At 43.5% G+C, this 21,526-nt stretch overlaps 1 protein-coding gene across 2 annotated transcripts in view; it reads left to right on the top strand.

Annotated features, from left to right (window-relative positions):
• Nucleotides 1-21,526, top strand: part of ASCC1 (activating signal cointegrator 1 complex subunit 1) — a 266,594-nt gene that overhangs the window by 55,745 nt on the left and 189,323 nt on the right. For both annotated transcript variants that reach the window (XM_083145544.1, XM_083145545.1), the window contains exon 6: nt 18,817-18,953. In XM_083145544.1, the coding sequence (XP_083001670.1) occupies nt 18,817-18,953 (137 nt within the window). The remainder of the gene's footprint in view (nt 1-18,816; nt 18,954-21,526) is intronic.

Genomic DNA, 21,526 nt, shown 5'->3' on the forward strand with positions numbered 1-21,526 from the left:
ATGTCCTGCAGGACAAGCGGAGACTGTCTATTTGCTCTATATGCCTGTTACTGCCTTATGTCTTCTGATACGTATTGATACTTTCTGATTGAAATGTATTTTATGTCTTTTGACTGACATCAGTACAGCTGGACAGCCAGCACCTGATTAAGTCAATAGATTCTGCTGCACGTGGCTTATTTATTCTCTGTGAAAGGGTATATATCTATATATTTAACCAGATCTGTCACTCATCCCCTGTGTGTATAACGCTGGGCGGGGTTACAAGAGTGATTTGACAGTGTTATACACACATAGTTTCTGCCTTAGGACACCACCTCCCCCGTCCAGCGTTGTACACAAACCCGAGGAGGATAGGTTTATATCATCTAATTTCTTAATACAGCAAAGTTGTAGACCATTTAAATGATATTTCTTGGTTATGGTATTACTATTCTTTTTTTTTTTTTTTACTTTTGGTTTATTTTTCAGTTATTATTTTAGTCATTATTGTGTTCGTTATGTTTTTCGTATATATATTTTTTCCTCATATTTTACGTCACATAATTTTTTGTTTATTTTATTTTTTAATATGTTATGTGAGTTTGATCTGTTGATAGTGTTGGTCAGTGGTTTTCATGACAACTATTATGTACAGGGGGTGTGTTCTTATCTGATTTTCCATAGTCATTAGTGATGTAGTAATGTGAAAAGGTGTCCAAAACTCCAGAACCCATTAGGCAACATAATGCCATCTGTAGATGGCATTCCCTAATAGAAGCCTATGGGCTTTGCTTTGTATTCTTCCTGAGAGGGATGACGCTTGCATGTGGAAGAACTCCTGGGTCTTATCGGGAGAGGTGTCTTTTGCAATTTTCTAGGCACATATTGGTATTAAGTGGTGGGATGTATCATTTCTGCAATGCGTAGTACATTCTATCCTACAGTATATATGACTTTGAGATGTAGGTTACTAAACTTTGCAGATAAATGGGAAGTATGAAAATTGAGCCATTTTGGAAATTGGCCGCAAATCGCATGCAAAAATTGGATGCGATTTAGCGGGCGATTTTCGGCACACCCCCACTATCCAAGTCAGCCCGAAGCGTGATGAGCGGATGCGGTACGCGTCCTCCCGACCTGTTCATACCCCCACTATTGACGTCGGCGTGGAATTGATTTTTTAAAGCGTGGCGAGCACAGCGAGCCACCGATCCCGAAGCGTGGTGAGCGCAGCGGAAAACGATACCGAGCGGAATACACGTCAAGTAATCCGTGTCCCCTCGCGGGGCTCGCTGTGATCACCATGCTTCGGGCTCGGTGCGCTTGCCACGCTTTATAAAATCGACTCCACGCTGACGTCGATAGTGGGGGAATGAACAGGTCAGGAGGAAGCGTACCGTGTCTGCTCACCACGCTTCGAGCTGAATTGGATAGTGGGGGTGTGCAAGGATTGAATAGCATGCAAATCAGCAGGAAATCGCGAAAAATCGGCCGAAAATCAGCCGCTAAATCGCATCACGGATCGAATCGGCCACTAAATCGGATGCAATATCGTATGTGATTTAGATTAAATCGAGTGCCGTGGTAATACACAAGTACCGATTTTTTTTTTGTCAGGCTGACTTACAATAATGTATGGTGCAGTATGGAAAGATGCTAGCTAATGTAAGCATATGATGGATGGACTACAGATTGCATCTCCCTTATCTGTATATTTCACAAACCAAAATCTGAAAACCGTGGTTTTCAGTATATTTATTTATTTTTTCCCACCCCTCTCCTTTTCATACTTAACTTGTCCGCGATGGGCATCGGAATCCTCTTCAGTGGCATCCCCGGTTCCAAGGATGCATTGCACAGGCGTACCGGTGACATCAGCCGCACACTCATGCAATGCGTCCCTGGGACCAGAGATGCCACTGAAGAGGATTCCGAAGTCTGCCATGGATGCCAGGAGAACCAGGTAAAGTATGAAAAAAATATTCCAAAATCCCCATGTTCAGAAAATTGAACATAAACCGAGGGGCATATCAGATCATTCGCCCGTATACCTGGAGATATCGGTAGAAAATGATCGGGGATGTAGCTTCTGGAGACTCAACCCTAACTGGATACAAAGTATTGGAAATAAAATCGATCTTGGTGTTTTATGGCAGGAGTTTTGGCTCTTGAATCAGGGCTCTACTGGCGCACCCGTATTATGGGATGCTTTTAAAGCATATATGCGGGGCACATTTAGGAAAGGCATCGCAGAACTAAAAAGAGCAAGCAGGCAAGAAATACAGGGGAAAGAGACTCAGGCACTTGTTAGTGAAGAGGAATATATTGCAAAGAAAACTGATGCCTCCTATCAGGCGTGGCAGCAGGCGCAGAATAGCTGGCTGGACGCTGTTAAAACAGAGAATATGAAAATTATGACCCATAGGTCGCAAGTCAACTACGAAAACGCGGATAAATCAGGAAAATACCTGGCCATTCTAGCCTGTGCGGAACAACCTCCCAACACGATTAGTATGATTAGGGATATATCGGGAATATTGGTAAGCACTACCCCATTGATTGGGGAGGCATTTAAAAATTACTTTACCCAGTTATATGCAACTCGTTTAAAACATAACCCCCTGGAAATCTCGGCCTATATTAAAAAAATCGATCTACCTAGTCTAAATCAGGACGCCATCATAGAACTAGAGGCCCCTATAGACATCGAGGAGGTAAAAAACGCAATTAGAGAGCTGCCCAGTGGTAAAGCTCCGGGACTAGATGGGATCCCGGCAGAAGTCTATAAAAAATATATAGAAACTCTAGCCCCCCTTTTACATGAGACCCTTGGTAACTGTTTTGAGGAGGGCGCCGTTCCAGTTGGAATGACCGAGGCAAAAATCGTCGTAATCTTAAAACAGGATAAAAACTCAAAAGAGATGGACTCATATAGACCTATCTCATTAATCTCTTCGGAAGCGAAGATTTTAGCAAAAATTCTCGCAAAGAGATTGAATAGACATATAGGGAAATTAGTCCACCCGGACCAGTCGGGCTTTATGCCCGGAAAGTCCACGGCCATAAATATCCGCAGGCTGTATAGCCATCTCCAGCTGTTAAAGGGGGATGAGGCTGAACCAGCCATTGCCTCCTTAGATGCTATAAAAGCGTTTGACGCTGTTGAGTGGCCCTACTTATGGGCAATACTACATGCCTTTGGGTTGGGACCCAACTTTATAAAGTGGATACAAATGTTATACTTCAACCCGTCAGCTCGGGTGGCAGTAAACGGCTGGATATCTCCATCGTTCCAACTTGCCAGGGGGACAAGGCAGGGGTGCCCATTATCCCCTGCCTTGTTCGCCCTTGCAATTGAGCCTCTTGCCTGCCTGCTACGGCAATACCCCGAGACCATTGGATTTGTGCATGGCGAACTGAGGGACACGGTCTCATTGTACGCCGACGATCTTTTAATTTACCTGTCGGATTATAAAGCCACACTACCGATGGTTCTAAATTTGATTGAGAAGTTTGGTGATATGTCCGGATTTCGAATCAATTGGGCAAAATCCATTTTATTCCCGGCAGGTCCCCCAGCGAACTACCCAACATCAACGCCACTCCCATTACAGTGGGCGACATCCTTTAAATATTTAGGGGTCGTAGTGTCATGGGTCCCAAAGGACTATATACATCTTAACATCCACCCTTTGTTTGACTGGCTGGGGAAAAAAATAAAATCTTGGAAGAAACTGCCATTGATAGTATCAGGCAGGATAAATCTGGTCAAGATGGCGGTCCTTCCGAAATTTCTATATGTGATCCTACACTCACCAGTTTACCTCCCGAAATCAATATTCAGGAAATTAAATAGTATCATCTCCTCATTTATTTGGAACGGAGCCCGACCCAAAATTCAGCTAGATAATCTAATGCGGCCAAGGGGGGAGGGAGGCCTGGGCTTACCCGATATAAGAAGGTATTACATCGCCGCCCAGTTAACACAGTTAAGCCCGTGGCTGGATCAGGAGATATACGGAAGTGACATGGCCTTAGCTCTAGTAACCTCTTCGTCGCCCGGTAGAACCCCGTTAAACAGGATTTTACAGGGTAACAAATTGGCCGCAGACCCCCCAGTACTGGTCCAGTCCATTAAAATATGGCGTGAGGCGAACCAAATGATGGAAATTGACTTTATAGATCGAGAATACCCCGTGGAAGCCTTATTGTTAAGCCGGGAATTTAAAGAACTCCAGATTAAAGAAGCATGGCATCCATATATGGTGATCACTCTATCTCACCTATATAATTCAACGGGCCTTAAATCTTTTGCCCAGCTGAAGGAGGAGTTTGGGATACCACAAACACACTTCTTCCGCTTCTTACAGCTGAGAAGCGTTTTAGCTGTGCATTTCCCGGTTCAATTTCCATCATTTGGTGAATCGCCTATCAAATCAATACTGAGATCGGAAAATAAAAAAAAACTTGTGTCTAGACTATACCACACCCTGGGCAAAAAGAAATATGAGGACGGATTGAGTGCATTGAAAGAGAAATGGGAGGTTGATGTGGGGAACATGAGAGAGGAAGAATGGATAGTGGCAAAGGCATCGGTAGCAAAGGCCACAAATACCCCCCGAACCCAACAAATACAATTATATATACTCCACAGAGCATACATGTCTGCCACAACACTTATCAAGTTTGCCGGTAGAACCTCTATTACTTGCCCAAAGTGTGGTTTCCTTACGGGCACCTTTATACATTTACTTTGGGAATGCGGGGTAGTCGCAGACTTTTGGGGTAGGGTCATTCAAACTATTGCTGGTACCGGCTTCGCGACAGAAGCCTTTACAGTTAAATGCTGTATACTTGGCATAGCCGGGGATAGAATTAAGGGAAATGATAGACTATATATAAATAACCTTTGCTCCCTGGCGAAAGTGATAATTAGCAGGACATGGATGTCCGACAAAGGCCCTGACTTTAATAAATGGACATCACTCGTCAATTACGTATGTAGACAAGAAAAATTCATACACATGAGACGGAACACTATGATTAAATATGATTTGACTTGGCACTATTGGGTAAAATCCAGCTTCTTCCAGGACACTAATCACGATAAATAAGGAAATGACCCCACATGATAGTTAGACACCTTGTCCTTTCTCCCTTTTTTCCTTCACTATCTTTTTTCGTCTCACCCCTAATTACCAAGCACTGTTATGTGCCTAAAGTCATTGATTCTTGTGCACTATTACTATTCATATTTACAGTTTTTATCCTCGGACACATAATATAGATAAACACGGAGAAGCACAAACCGATTATACTTGAGAATTGTTAACACCCTGTTGATGAGAAAGATACACTTAGTCAGGGGCAATAAGTTGCCAAAGCACTTGCACTATGTACAGTACGTTACCACTATATGAGAATTGTCTACACTGCATTGACGGATAAACTCCAGTAAGCGATTAACAATAACCAGGGATAGACCGGGGAAATTTTTTTTTTTTTTTTTTTGATGACGACAGCCCCTGCTCTGGACGGAGTCCACTCTTAATTTCTTCTTTTTACTCTGTAACCCCCACAACTTAAGGTCTCGGGTCTGGCCCCAATCCTTGTTACCTAAAACCGTGACTACCCCGGCGCTGAGCAGCACAGTCCACTTTTAGTAAGCCTTTGTTTCCCTCCTTGTTGAGGAATTGGACCGCTAAAATCGTGTAAAGTTATAATATGAATTGTACCATTATATGTTGTATGTTTGTACGTATAAGCTGTGCTGGCATAAGCATTGTAATATGTAAAGTTAGATTATGAATTGCACCATTACATGTTGTATGTTTGTTCGTATAAGTTTTGTAACCTCTTGGGGAAAAAAAAAGAAAAGAAACCAAATAAAGATTTGAAGTAAAAAAAACAAAATCCACAAAAATCGGTTATGCAAAATGCTCATGGTCCTGAGCATTTTGGATAAGGGATACTCAACCGGTATATGGGTAAAGTAGATGTCTGTGCAGTGTGAGCAGCAGCAGATGGCAACTTCATGATGCAAAGTGATGATAGACCTCCCTGTCTAGCCCTGTGTGACTGTATAGCTGTACTCTGATTGACATTTATATTATAAGTTTCTGTCAGCCAGGCACTGCACAACATGGGACTATGATAGCAGCAGATACTGTTTTACCTTATATTTATTTAAAACTGCAGATTCCCAATGTCTCTGCGTGTTATTGGCAAGCCTCACTGCAGTAATGTCATTATGTTAAATGGAGTACAGTTATCATCCAAAACAAAGAACTGCTAAATAAGGTATTTAGTATTCTCCATGGTGCCTTCCCCTGTCTGATATCTTGTTTTCTATTTGTTCCTATGAAAGTGGGCGAATTAATGAGGACTTCTGCCAAAGCGGAAAATAATGGTTTGGGTTTGTGCTTTGAGAATTGCACTGGCAGGAGTTCTGCCATTACTTGAATCCATTTTATTCACAAACTTACTGTTCCTAAAGACTTTTATTGTTTTTGTTTTCCTCAGCTACATAAAGTTGCACAGTTAAGTATATGTGCAGACTTGGGCTTGCTAACCCTCTGCGCTAAAGCGAAGTACGGATCTATACAATCCCTGTTTTCTTGCGACCGTTCAACTGACCATAGACGCGACTGACTATCCAGAAACACCAGCTGCTACGCGCGTACACACCTGTACAATATTACTTGCGACGTCCGATGTACTCCCGTCCAAACAGTCGCAAGATAAAGATTGTACCACCGTACACACTCTCTCGATTTGGGCTATTGACACGATATATATAAACAAAATTATCATAATGGGCTGGGTTAAGGGCATACCAAAACAAAGAGGCGGGAGCACAGAAACTAAACAAAATTGATCTCCTTTTTTACATCAGTGCTGGCTGTGCAGAGAACACGTACATTCGTTCATTCGTTCGGTTTGTTTTCTACCACTTTCATCATGAGCTTGAGGAAAAGAAAGGTTCATGCTTGCATTCTTGCTGCTATGGCCACAACATTGCAGTCTATAAAAAAGACTGGCTTCTGAGACGAGACACCTTCTCCCATATGCCATTGGTACAGGAGATAGGGGAGAAAAACTCTGATGACTTCAGGAATTATCTGCGTATGGATGATATTTTAGGCGGCCTATTTCAGCTGAGCACTGGTGGCTACATTTCCTGGCTACTGGGAGGACCCTTGCGGATCTGAGGTATAGCACCGCTATATACTCTCAAGCCCTGGGACTAATAATACCTGAGACCTGTGATGCCATCATCCAAGTTCTACAGGAGCAATATATGAAGGTAAATATATGCCAAATAGTCAGTTAATTGTGTGTCTGTCCCTAGTCACCCTGCCGGCTGACTAAAATTTAGACGCTTACCACCCGTATCTGACCATAGACACTCTGCCGGCTGACTAAAATTTAGACGCTTACCACCCCTATCTGATCTGACCATAGTCACCCTGCCGGCTGACTAAAATCTGACCATAATCACCCTGCTGTCTGGCTAAAATTTAGACACAAACGCCAAATAATATTTTTAAAGTAAAATCTTTTATTATAAACTTAACAAACTTGTAAACATTTAGAATATAAATATAAAAACTTTATAATAAATATAGAAAAACAACTATAAACTATCAAAACTTTTTAAAGCTGCTGGTAATGGATGGGATCAGGATGATAACTATCTGTATCCATCCCTGTTTGGGAGGGAGATGGTGTTTCCCTTAAATCCTGGAAGGGACCACTGGATGAAACTGGTGGTATTGGCACTGGTGAAGGTACTCCAGTTTGTTGCTGCCATGGTTGCGCAGAAGTGTGATAGTGGGGATAATGACCTGGGTGGTAAATTTGGTGGTGTGGTATTGGGGCAGGGTTGGAATTCAACCCGTGACATAGGGGGGGTCATCAGTAAGGTGAGTTTGTTGGGTAAGGGTCCCGACACTGGTCCGGTACAGGGTGTCGCTGATGATCCGCTCAGCCTCTGCCCTTGTTGCAGGATCTAGTTTTCTCAGTTTTTTGGTAACTGCTTTCCCCACGTGGTCCTGCTTATCCTCATCCAATGTCGTGATTGTGAGACTCCAGAATCTGGAGAGTCATCACCTCAGATGTATCTGGTGTCTGCCTTGGCCTTTTACGGCCTCTCCTTGATGGAGCTTCAGGCTGCTGTGTGGCTTGCTGAGTGCTGGTTGTGGGTGTAGGCATAGTAGAGCAGAGGAGGGGTGAAGGCAGCTGTGACGCCACATCCAGTGTCGGTGAGCACTCCTCTTCCACAAATAGAGAAGGCTGTAAAACATAATGTAACAACAAAATCACTGATTTGTTTTTTTAAACCGCTTTACTTCTATATTTCAGTTCCCTATGACTACTGAGGAGTGGCAAGCTATTGCCCAAGATTTCAATGATCTTTGGAATTTCCCCAATTATGGTGGTGCCATCGATGGAAAGCATATCCGCATCATGCCCCCTGCTAATAGTGGCTCTTATATCTACAATTATAAGGGCTTCTTTAGCATTGTTTTAATGGCTATTGTCAATGCCAAATATGAATTAATCTTTGTGGACATTGGCAAAAATGGCAGGGTGTCTGATGGTGGGGCTTTGGAAAAGACCATGTTCCATGACAAACTTAAAAGCAATGGACTTCATTTACCAGAGCGGACACAGAATGTGCATGGTTTAAACTTTGTTTTTGTGGCTGACGAGGCCTTTGCCTTGCACGCCAATGTGGTAAAACCCTACCCACAAAGGTCGCTTAATAGAGAACGCAGAATTTTCAATTACCGCCTGTCACGAGCTAGGCGAGTGGTTGAAAATACATTTGGCATACTAAGCAATAAGTTTAGGATTTTTCATAGTGCCATAAATCTGCGGCTAGATAAAATAGACAAGGTAGTTATGGCCTGTTGTGTGCTGCACAACTATCTACGCAGAAAAACACAGTCTGCACACCCTGATGTTTCCAGCATGGATGACCGTGAAACAGTTGAGGAGCCAGTAGGATTAACATGCTTGGAGACCAATCTAAACACAAGAAATGCTACTATGCATGCAAAATTGACCAGAGAGGAGTACTTGCAGTACTTTAATGGTGTAGGCGCAGTGGATTGGCAGGATGACATGATCTGCTAAATTGCTATGACATGCTACCCTTGTACTGTACTTTATTTGTACTTTTCATCTTAATTTTCAATAAATAATTCAAATGTGTGTAATCTGTGTACTTACTGTGCCAGCGAGGGTTTCCTCAGGAACTTCAGGGGTGCGAGGTGTGGCGCAAGAGGCAGCCTGGGCCGCAGTCATATTGCCGATGGAGTCCCTCGGCAGCTCTTGGTCCACTGTGAATGCCAGCAGATCATAGTACCAGAGCTTGGGCACATAAACTTGGTCTGTACCAGCCCCTGATTTCCTGGATGCCTCTATTTTGTTCAGCTCCTTTTTGAAGACTGTCCTCATGTTGGCAATCCTTGTCCGCACCCGTTCAATGTTCGCCGAGAGGTAGTAAGGCAGGCTGACCTTCACCAACTCCTCCAGCGCTACAGCTCTCTTCTGCCTATTAGAGTAATCTCTGGATTTACTATTCCAGAGACAATTCTGGTCTCTGTAGGCCTCAATGAATTCCTTCATGAATTCCACGTTTTTCTCTGCCATTTTCGAAATTTCTGTTCAAAAATAAAATATAAACTTTCATGATACACACAACATACATCAATAAAGCTTTTGTCATAACAACAATAAAATGTGGTTGAGTACTCACCAAAGGAAAGAGTGAAAGGAAGAGTGTGTATTCTGCTGTTTACGTCCACGTATTTCTCCAGAATGAAGATTCTTTTGTGTCGCAAGCATAGAAAACCTGTTGCACGCGTGCAGAGAAAACTGTGTGATTGGTTAATAGCGCTCGAATATCCTTCCCATGCACGTGTTCAGTGGCACAAAAAAGTGCTTACAAGGAGCCATGTACTGCTCTCAGATCACAAAACTGTCTTTTGACCCTGTATTTGAAAATCACTACGCGTCAGTCGGCAGGGGGCCTATGGACAGATACGGCAAACTGACTGTAGTCGCGTACCCCTTCTTTATAGCAGTTTGCCGTATCTGTCCATAGTCACCCTGCCGGCTGACTGTAGACTCTTTCCCCCGTCTTTATAGCAGCTGGCAGGGTGACTAGGGACAGATACGGCGACCTGCTATAAAGATGGGGTGCATGTATATTATGATTATTTATTTAAATATACATGGGGAGAGGTGAACGCTTCTTGTGCTGTAGGAGAGATCATGCAGCTACGGAACGCCAGCATGGACATTCCAGCTTTGGCAGTATAGTCGCAAGAACGGCCAGCATATCGATCGAACGTGCGTACACACTGCACTTTTGTTCCGATATGGGCCCGTCCTGTCGGATGAATATTAAACAGCACTGAACCTTCGACAAGACCGTTTTTGTACATTTATCGCTCGTACAGAGGGAGCCGGGACAGAGTACACATATATACATTCTGGACGGCTGTCCGTCCCAGAACGGAAGAACGGCCCGACGATTGTATAGATGTGACCCAGCTTAAGACGACCTGTATCAGCCCAAAAAAAAAGAGTCTTAAACAAAATGGAAATTTGTTGTAATCTGTACATTGTTGGTAGCAATAATAATGGTATAAATATGGTGAGATTTTTGGAAATATTTAGAAGTGTTTTTGTTTGACTTTACCAGAAGGTACTTATAGAGCATACACACAGTGAGATATGCACTATTTTCTACAGTTTTTTTCTACATTTGATGCAGATTCGATCCCAATGCGCACTCCCGTGTAGTGTAAATTGAATAGAAAAATAGTCTTGGCAGCCAAGACTATATGGAAATCTAATAGATAGTGCAATTCTAGTGTGTTCATTGCAGTATTCGATTCAATGTCCATCTCTTGCCTGAAGCCAGTGTTTTAATAGCAAATCTAATTGCAAATCTAATAGCAAATCAAATGCACATTGAATAAAAAATCAAAGAGAAAATAGTGGAAATTCGAAAAGGAGTAGGAAAAACTTCAGTGCAGGTTGAATAGTCCATATCTAATTGAAATCGAATCGAAAACGTAATCAAACCTTATGTAAGAGGGTACAAACGGTGAGATATGCACTATTTTTCTATTGAATTTTGCTTATAGAAGCAAAATCGAATAGAAAATCGAATGGCTTTTCTACATTCAATGCAGATTCATTCCCAATGCACGCTACCGTGTAGTGTAAAACAGGATGCACCTGAGCGCAATTTTGAGTTTTGGGGCAAAGGCTGTGAATACATATATACATGTGATTTCGTAGTTTTATATTTTTAATAAATTTGCAAAAATCTCCAAACCCTTTTTTAACAATGTCATTTTTGTGTGTAAAATTTTGAGGGAACAAAATAATTTATTCCATTTTGGAATAAGGCTGTAACATAACAAAATGTGGAAATATTTCATTAACTAGTAATAATTACCTATAGTAACTTTTCCCACTTTGTAAGTACAGGAAATTTAAGAGGTCAGAACTAAAAATAATTGCCATTTCATTTACAACTAGTCCAAATGTTCTACTGAAAACTAAGACCCAACTACAGGGCAATTGAAGCGCTGTAAGGATCTAGATTTATATTGGTCTATGATGCACCTATCGTCCACATAATGTGTGGCAGCAATTAGGGGTTTTTTTATTCCTTCTAAAAATATATATATTTTTTGTGTTATTTTTATCTGTTGTCTGATGTTGCTATAGAAACATACAGTATGTTTACAGCCACTTGAATCACTGACTCAGAATCGGCTTTGCATCGGACTATCTATACCAGTGGTTCTCAAACTGTGTGTCCTGACTCCAAAGTGGGTCCCAACCTGCTCAGCTTGGGGTCGCGACTCCATGTTGCTGAACATCAGGCTGATGACTTTTCTAATCTCAGTCAGTGATTCAAAGAGTCTAAAAAAATCTCCACAATGCTGCCGTGTATGTGCTGTCTGCTGACTACACATGTGATGTGATGACCTTCTGCATAAACTTGTTTGGGGTCCTATAATTATTGTTATTGTCTGATGGGGTCCCAGAGCAAATAGTTTGAGTTCCCCAGATCTATACAATAGCTTTTGTTCCCATTATTACTGAGCCTGGCTAGTTTAGTAGTAAAGTGTTTCCATTACAATAGAAAGAAATTCTCCGAGCGATCATTAATTCTACTCCCAGTCAGCCAACATGATTGTAGAGTTAAGGCCCCCATACACTATGCAATTTGGGCACGATTTTGCCCGATTCGGATGAATCGGGCCCAAATCGCCTATGGAGACATCCCCTCTGACCCGATGCGCGGCCCCGTGCGCATCGGATCAGAGTCGGGAGGTCGGACGGGCTGCACATAAGATTTTATAAATCTTATGTGCTGCCCGGAGCCGTGCGGGGACTGCAGCTGGTGGGGGGACCTACCGGAGCCGGGCGGAGGGATCAGGGGGGAGGCGCAGGGAGCCAGGCAGAGGAGGAAGCAGCTGCCGTCAGCGGGAGCAGGGGGGCGGCGCAGAGTACCAGGGAGCCAATCGCTAATTGGCTGAGAGAGGTCTCAGCCAATCAATGGCTTCCTATGCGTTTGTATGGGCTTTTTTTTTTAATAAGTGTTCTGCTCCCGAGTCCCGCCGCTGCCCGGCAGCGTCTTCTCCTGCCCGGCTCCCTGGTACACTGCGCTGCCCCCCCCTGCTCCCGCTGAAGGCAGTGGCTTCTTGCACAGCTCCCTGCGCCCCAGCCCGGCCAGCTAAGTGCTCAGGGACCCGCCACCCGCCCCACTGCTCCCCCTGATGAGGATCACCGGCGCCCCCTGCCCCTCACCGCCTGCCCCCTGCTCCTCACCGCCCGCTGCAGCTCACCGTTACATGTGGTAAATCGCAAGCAATTTATCACATGTAAAATTTGGCTTATTAAGTGACAAATTGTATGTGAGCCTCCCGGGGAGCTGCCGGGCGGCTCACAGGAGAATTGGGTCCGACTTGTCCTAAGGACAAGTTGGCCTAATGTATGGGGGCCTTAAATCTCAGTATAAAATAACCAAATGATAAGCACACGTCTGTACGAAGAGGTTTCTTACCATATGGAAATTATATATCTACTTGGCATAATGTTCTATTTATGGAAAGGTTGTAACCGAGAGATGCTATTTCCATGTCACAATTTACAAACACTATGAAGGTCATATATTATTGGATTCCTGTCACTGGCCCTCAGAAGGGTTTATCATATATGCCACACAGGAATCTAAGCTGTAGTGCTGTGTTTGAAGATCATACTGCCTCCATCTAGATTATATATTCTTGTTTGCCCTGTTTTTAATTAAAGATTACCAAGGGGTTAGGTCTTTAAATGCCATTTAATATGTTTAACAGAGGTGGATATCCATGCATGTATCTCCATTTAAACTATATGCTGTGTTTGTGGTGTGGATAACACAAGTTAAAAGTTAATAAGTATAATTTGAGATTTGGAGACTAAGAAATATTTAAGAATGCCTCACGCACACTATTGGCGGGATCAGAGCCGGATTAACAATGGGGCTGATGGAGCTCCACTCTCTAAATAGGCCCATTTTATAGCTGAGGGTCAGGGCTTTCCAACAAGCCTGGCCCCGCGTTGCTAGCCCCCCGGGAACCGGAGATACCGCCAGGCAAAGCTGGAACGTTTTCCCCATAGGATAACATGAGACCTGCTAATTCCGACCCCCACCTGGTTCCAACGGCATCACAGAAGCTCGAGGTTGATCTCAGTCTAACTCAAATTGCTGGGCCTTCAATCTGATACCAGGTTGGTCCATATGGGTTCATTGGTTCTAGAGATATTGCGGGTAAACCGATTTCTTTCATGTTTGAAATGTCATTTCATGGCTGTTCATGTTGTTTGAGGACAGATTTCTCTGGAACCAAATAGCCCAGTTTCACAGGACCAAAATCATTTGAAAATCATTCGAAGCCCACATGTAAATGGGTCAGTTGGTTCCGAAGATAATGCTGGTTAACTACCCCTAAAGTTTAAGGGGGGGGAGGGTAGTTTTCTCTCCTCACACCAGAAAATGCAGGAACTAGGCTGCCAGCCCGGGTAAATCCCTGCATTTTCTGGTGTGAAAGGGGTATTATTTCAAATAGCCGGGACCTGCATTGCTCTGAATACAGCGGGGCAGCCCCCTGCTCTCTGCCCGGCTGTCAATGGCTGTCATTTCTGCCCGGCGGCGGCTGTCCCCCAGTTACCGCAAGCATGTATTCCCCCTTGGCAATGAGCATGCAATCCCACATGGCAATGAGCATGTAACCCCTGCAATGAGCACATAGGTAAGCAGCACTTATGTGGCATAATTTTTAATAGGCATTATGGTGTGTGGCTTAACATGTAATGGGCATTATGGTGTAATTTTTAATGCGCACCTTTGGTGCGCAATGCCCGTTTATGAAGCATATTGTGCATTATTGCTTAATCTGTTTGGTATAGTGTGTATTTTGGCTCAATCCATGTGGCAAAATTTTGCCTTAATCTGTGTGGCATAACGTGAATTTTGACTCAGTCGGTGTGAATTTTTGCTCATTCCATTGGCATTGTCTAAGAGGCAAGTAAAATATAAAGGGGTTACTCTTTTGTTGCATGATTTGTATAAGGGGTATATGGGGTCCGGTATGATATGCTGGTGGTCGGAATCCCGGCGGTCAAAACACAGACGCCGGAATCCCGACCTCCGCAATGCCGACAAGGGGGGCTGTGGATCGCGCCTCCTTGCGGGGGGACACCCATAAAGGGACAAAGTGCATTGCAGTGGTCGGGATTCTGGCATCGGTATTTTGACCGCTGGGATTCCGACCACCGGCATGTTGACCGCATCCCGGTATATGGTGTGGTAAACTTAGATGACCACATAAAAGGTGCTGAAATGTTGTCTATCAAGTTTTGTCTTTCAGTATTCTTTTTATGACTGGAGTGCCGCCTCACCCCGCAAGTATCTTAGGATTTTAGGACATCGGCATCCTGCGGGTGCACCTTTTGGAGGGCACCCGCCAATATATCTTCCTACATTTTTCCTATGCCAGCCTCCTGCTTTTTCCAGGCATATATAATTAGTTGAAAGTATTTACACAAATAGAGACCCATGAGCGGACCGCCCAACCAGAACACTGGTCAAGCCCCCCACATTATTAAGTGCTGGCCACAACCCCTATTATTGCGCATAATAGGCCCTTGATAATTTTCAGCTCCAGGCCCATTTAGACCTTAATCTGGCTCTGGGCGGGATGTAATAGCACCTGAGTTTGGTACTGGATGCCAGGCAAACACACTATTTTTATTTTTAGAGCACTAATCATTTACAATACATGGTTTCAGTGTTTGTTTAGCATCCAGCAACCACTGGCGACCTCGAACACTATTACATCCCGCTATGCATGTGTGTAGATTACTTTGCCTGATGAAAAGGCTACAGACGTGAAACGTTGAAGAGACCTGTTTATGGCTGTTTTATCAATGTGTGTAATACCCTCCTTTTTTTTTTAAGTAAAACGGCTGCTGACCTCCTCCTTTTTGGGGGGAATCTGCCAAAGTAATCTGCAAATGTATAAACATTAGGAAAGCACCACAGACATTCATTTGATTATCCAGAGTGTATCTGAGAGAGAGAGAGAGAGAGAGAGAGACCCACTACAATGATACCTACAGTTGTGTCATCTTTCATAATTTCTTAAATTGCACCAAACAACTCCTCTTTGCATGCTGGGTCCCATTAGAGTTGGTTATCTTTTTTACAGAAAACATGTCTTAGTCATAACACTTAAGGTGCGTACACACGGATAGATTTGGAAAAAGATCTGGGCATTCCCGACCGATTGAAAAGACCAATCACTGAAATCGCCAGTCATTGGTAGAGGTTGATCTTTCCTGCAAGATTATAGACCAATCGTTAGCGATGTGTAGCACTTCTTTCATGTATATTCACGATGAACGATTTGGTAGAGCTGATTGACTGGCTCCCACTCCCCTCCATCATCGTTAAAGATCGATCGTTCATGTGCAATTGTTCACTATTTGACACCAAATCGTTTGTCCAAGAGTTCTGAGGAAATCATTAATGAGATTAGATAGTTTGCTAAATCTATCCGTGTGTATGCAGCATAAGGTAACAGTGCAGCAAGGACACACTAATGCTGCTTTCAGACTGCATAACTGGCTTTGACCCTGTATTTGAAAACGTTTCCAAAAACAGGTCTGCCAGGTAAAACCCCTTTCACACCGCATCTCTTAAACGGTATATTACCATTTAAGTGGCGTTTTTTTGACACTGGCAGACCCGTTTTTGGAAGCTTTCCAAATACAGGGTCAAAGTGCGGTCTTCAGCACCGAATTCCCCCCCCCCCCCCGGGTACACACACACCCAACCTGCCCCCCCCCAATGTGTTTAAGGAACCCCCTCCCCCACGGGTTAACACACACACACAACCCGCCCCCCCCCCCAATGTGTATAAGGAACCACCACCCCCCCCCCCTCCCCCCCCCCCCCCCCGTGCAGCCGGTACCTCCTGCGATGCGACGCGTTGGGGATCCCGGCACTATGGACGGATGCATTGTACTTGTAAAAAAAAGTGTCTTTCGGAAAATGGCTGCCCCCATACGAAAGACAGTTTTTTTAAACAGGTTTTCCATGGGGCAGCCATTTTCCGAAAGACACTTTTTTTTACAAGTGCAATGCATCCGTCCATACTGCCACTATCCTCAACGCGTCGCAGGAGGTACTGGCTGCACGGGGGGGGGGGTTTGTTAACCCTGGGGGGGGGGGGTAGGGGTGATGTAAACTGGCGCATGGCAGGGGGGGCGGGGGGGATGTTAACCGGCGTGTGGGGGGGGCGAAGCAGGGGTGAAGCGCAGTGAATATTTAACACTAAATATTTACTGCGCTGGGTCCGCTCATTGGCTGGGTCACAAATATCGTTTCAGACCCAATTTTGATGCCAAAATACCGGGTCTGAAACGGGTAGGACCCTCCATTTTAACCATTTTAAAAGACCTGCTTTTTTAAAACGTTAAAGTGGTGGTGCACCTTTCAGACCGCACAGATTATCGTTTTAAAACGGTTAAAAATTGGCAAAATACCGGTTTTTAAGTGCGGTCTGAAAGGGGCATAAGAGACTGCTGATTAAACTGATCTGCAGCTTTTTCCCAATACACTGCAGCTTCCCAATTGCACTTCATATACAGATATACACAATATACAAGATTCCTGTATCAAATTAATCAGCACAGTCTCTTTGTGTTCTAGTTGTTACTAAGACACATTTTCATAAAACAAAAAGAGGCCCAATGCTATCAAGGTTGTAAGGGATCTGGCGGCTCACTCACGACAGGCATCTCAAGCTGCGTGATGTATTGAGGTTAGATGCATAAGGACACATTTGTACACTACTAATTATGTGCAAAAGTTATATTACTTTGTTTACCCTGTATTGTGTCTTTGCTGTGTATAACACTACAAACATTTTATGGTGCCTCATAAATAAACATTAATAATAATCGCATATTAAATAGAGAATATGTATTTTTTATTCTATTGCAAATGTATGTAAAATAACGGTACTTGTTTCCTAGCACGGCCACACCGATTAAGATCGGGGTGATCGTGCTGAAAAAATCGGGTCGATCGCATCGCATGCGATGCGATCGACGCGACCGACCGATTTTTCACCCGATTTTTTCATTAAATCCAATGTAAATTGGGTCCCTGGGACCCAATTTTACATTGGATTGAATGAAAAAAATTCCCAACCCCCCCAAATTCAAGCGCGTAAACCCCACCCCACGATAGACGGCAACCCGAAGCGTGGCGAGCGCAGCGAGCCCGCGAGGGGCGGCGGTACGCGTCCTCCGACCTTTTCATGCCCTACTATCCACTAGGGCGTGGAGTGAGAATAGAATAGTGTGGCGAGCGCAGCGAGGGGACGCGGATACCTTCACAGGTAAACGCGTCCCTTCGCGGGCTTCACAGCTGTCCGCGTCGCCACGGACACCTGTGAAGCCCGCGAAGGGACGCGTATAACTGTGAAGATATCCGCGTCCCCTCGCGGGGCTCGCTGCGCTCGCCACGCTTCGGGCTCGGTGGCTCGCTGCGCTCGCCACACTATTCTATTCTCACTCCACGCCCTATTGGATAGTAGGGCATGAAAAGGTCGGAGGACGCGTACCGCCGCCCCTCGCGGGCTCGCTGCGCTCGCCACGCTTCGGGTTGGCGTGTATCGTGGGGCGACGACGGGGACATTTATAATGTGAAATGTGTCATATTGACCCATTTCACATTTTTTGACATTTTTACACCATTTCAATGTTAAAAATTTTTTTAACATTGAATCCTATGCTAAAATCGGGTGCATCGCGTCGCATCGCGTCGGGACCAATGTTAATGGTCCCGACCGACGCGATGCCCACGATATTTTAACTTCCCGACAAGATTTCAATGTTACACATTTTTTTAACATTGAAGTCAATGGAAATATCGGGGGCATCGCGTCGGGACCAATGTTAATGGTCCCGACCGATGCGATGCACCCGATTTTTGTTTCCTAGCCGGCAAAATGGACCTGATTTCAAAAGAAATCGGGTCCATCAGGGTAATCGTGTCCCTTAATTAAGGGACACGATTACTTAAGATTGTGGCCGTGCTAGGAAACAAGTACCAAAATAACAATATCTATTTCTGTCTACAAAATAGCTTGGACTAATTAATAAGAATAGATAATTTTGTAAACTTGTAGAGGGAGAGGAGGCAACTGATTACATTTTTGCTCCTATTGTTGATTTGTTCAGGACCGTGGAGTGGAGAGCACCATATTTCAGAACCAAGCAAAGCTTCACCTGACAATAGGAACCCTGGTTTTGCTGAGTGAGAATGAAGTGACACAGGCTTATCAGCTGCTGCAGAACTGCAAAGAGGAATTTCTTGAGTGAGTATATGGCTCTACAAAATTTTACTGCCTGTACTGTAAATAATATATTCATGATGCATAATTTGCCCACTGACATAAAATAGATAGACCGGGTTTCATTTGCTTATGTAAAGTAACAAAGAATATAAATGCAACAAATGGTGCAATATAGTCCCCGATTTTCTAGATGAGTTCTATAAAGTCTAGGCCCTGTTTGACAGTGAAGATAGCAGTTACTATATAGACCTCTCAATATTCTGCAGCATTGTAGTGGAGAAATAGAGCATAGTACAAAGTACATTACTGTACATACCCCTGTATAGATATTTATAGGGAGTTTAGTTATAAATAATGTTTTCTACTCTGGATTTTTTTTTCATATGCCTGACATTTGCTCTGTATTTTGGAATTGCTCTTGGTTATACAATTTGTTATTGCCTTATTTAAGACCTATGAGCATAGCATTAATTGTTGGGAAAATATTGGAGGGAATTTTAAAGGATGGTATCCTGAATTATTTAGTATATCAGTAGAAACCAGCATGGGTTTGTAAAAAATAGTTTTTGCCAAACTACAGTAACCTAATACGTTTTTACGAGGAAGTCCACAAGAACCTAGATATGGGGCATGCTATAGACTTGGTCTACCTGGACTTTGCAAAAGCCTTTGATACTGTGCCACATAAGAGGTTCAACCAAAAAATGGGTGATTTGTGTCTAGGGCTAAAAATGTATTGCTGGGCAAGGAACTGGCTGCAGGATAGAGAACAGAGAGTGGTGCATTTTCAGGTTGGATACCTGTCCCAAGTGGTGTACCACGGGGATCAGTGTTAGGGCCGCCTCTATTTAATATATTTATTAATGATGTAGATTAGGGAATGCTAAGCAAAGTATCCATCTTTACGGATGACACAAAACTGTGTAGGGTGATTAGAACCTATGAAGATGTCTCCACGCTACAGAGGGATTTAAATAAACTAAATGAGTGGGTGGAAAATGGAAAATGAGGTTCAATGTTGATAAATGTAAGGTTACGCATCTTGGGAGACATAACCGTGAGCTACTTACAATTTAAATAGGGTAGATTTGGATAAATCAGATTTGGAAATGGACCTAGGAGTCCAAATTGACAACAAACGGTTGCAGTGCTCAGTGTCATGTAGCAGCCAATAAGGCCCACGAGATACTAGCCTGTATAAAAATGGGCATGAAATTTAGGTACACCAAAATAATTACCCTACTGTACAAGGCACTGGTTGAACCTCATCTAGAATTTGTAGTACAATTCTGGGCTTCCTTACTACAAAAAGGACATTATAGAATTGGAAAAAGTCCAGAGATGGGCAACCATGCTAATAAAAGGGTTTGGAGTCATTAAGCTAGCCAAATTAGAAATGTTTACGCTGGAAAAGAGATGTTTATGGTGAGACATGTTTAACATGTACAAATATATCAGAGGACAATATAACGAATTGTCAGACACCTGTTTACTTTGAGGTCCGAGACTAGCACACCTTGGCATGCTCTCAGGTTGGAACAGAGAAGATTTTGTACCCTCCAACGGAAAGGCTTTTTTTACAGTCAGGGCAGTAAAGTATGAAACTCTCTTCCAGAAGAAGTGGTGTCGGCAGACACAATAAAATTAAATTAAGGTTGGACAAGCATTTATGGGATAAAAACATACAGGCGTGCAACCAATAAACATAATTTAGCCTAAATGGTTTAATACCTAGACAACACCCTCTAAAGGGTACTGTAAAAGGTTGAACTTGATGGACGTAAGTCTTTTTTTTTTTTTCAACCTAATCTACTACTGTATGTTATTTTTATAGAAATGAATAAAAACAGATGTGGAGAGACACAAGAGAAGGCTATGAGGCAGCAGTGGTTATCAGATGTGGGGAGACACAAGCAAATTCGAGGCAGCAGTGGTTCTGGTGCCTGCCATTGGCATAGGGGAGATCAGGGTTCAGGATGTTGCAGGAGACTGTGGCTGTAAGCTATGCAGGAGAGGTGTGTGTGAGGAAGAGTCAGAGGTATATACCGGAAAGCAGTGTCTGGTGGGTGACTAAGTGACTGAACCAGGTGGGAATGGTTCCACAAAGACTGATGGAGTAAAATGGTGTGCATGAGGAGAAAGTGGTCAGTTGTAGGGAGAGTGGCAGAGAGGCGTCCATGGAGGAAGTAATTTCAGATTTAGTAGATTGTTGACCTCGTGAGGCAGTTTTGACAAAATGAAGGGGCTTGAGATGTGATTGGAGGGTTCAAGGCAGACATGAGAGGGAAGAAAGCTATTATATTTATAGATATTGTGATTCAGTAATTTGGATGCAATTGGGACAAGAGAAATAGTGTGGTAGTTGAAGGGGTTTGCACAAGGTTGACCTTATTGGCGACCTAAAGTCCAGATGCCAGTTGAAGAGAGATTCATTATCAAGAGATGCTTTTTGAGGAAAAATGAGATTTATAAGCCTGTTTAAGGGGAAGCAAGGAGAGGAATACTGGTTGGGAGAACCTATGTGATGATCTGGATTAGTGGATGGCAGGTGTCTGTTGAGAGGGCCGAGGTTGAGCGGAATGAGTATTACAGCA

Source organism: Crinia signifera, chromosome 6 (genome assembly GCF_055691185.1).
Source record: "Crinia signifera chromosome 6, ASM5569118v1, whole genome shotgun sequence".
Classification (NCBI taxonomy): domain Eukaryota; kingdom Metazoa; phylum Chordata; class Amphibia; order Anura; family Myobatrachidae; genus Crinia; species Crinia signifera.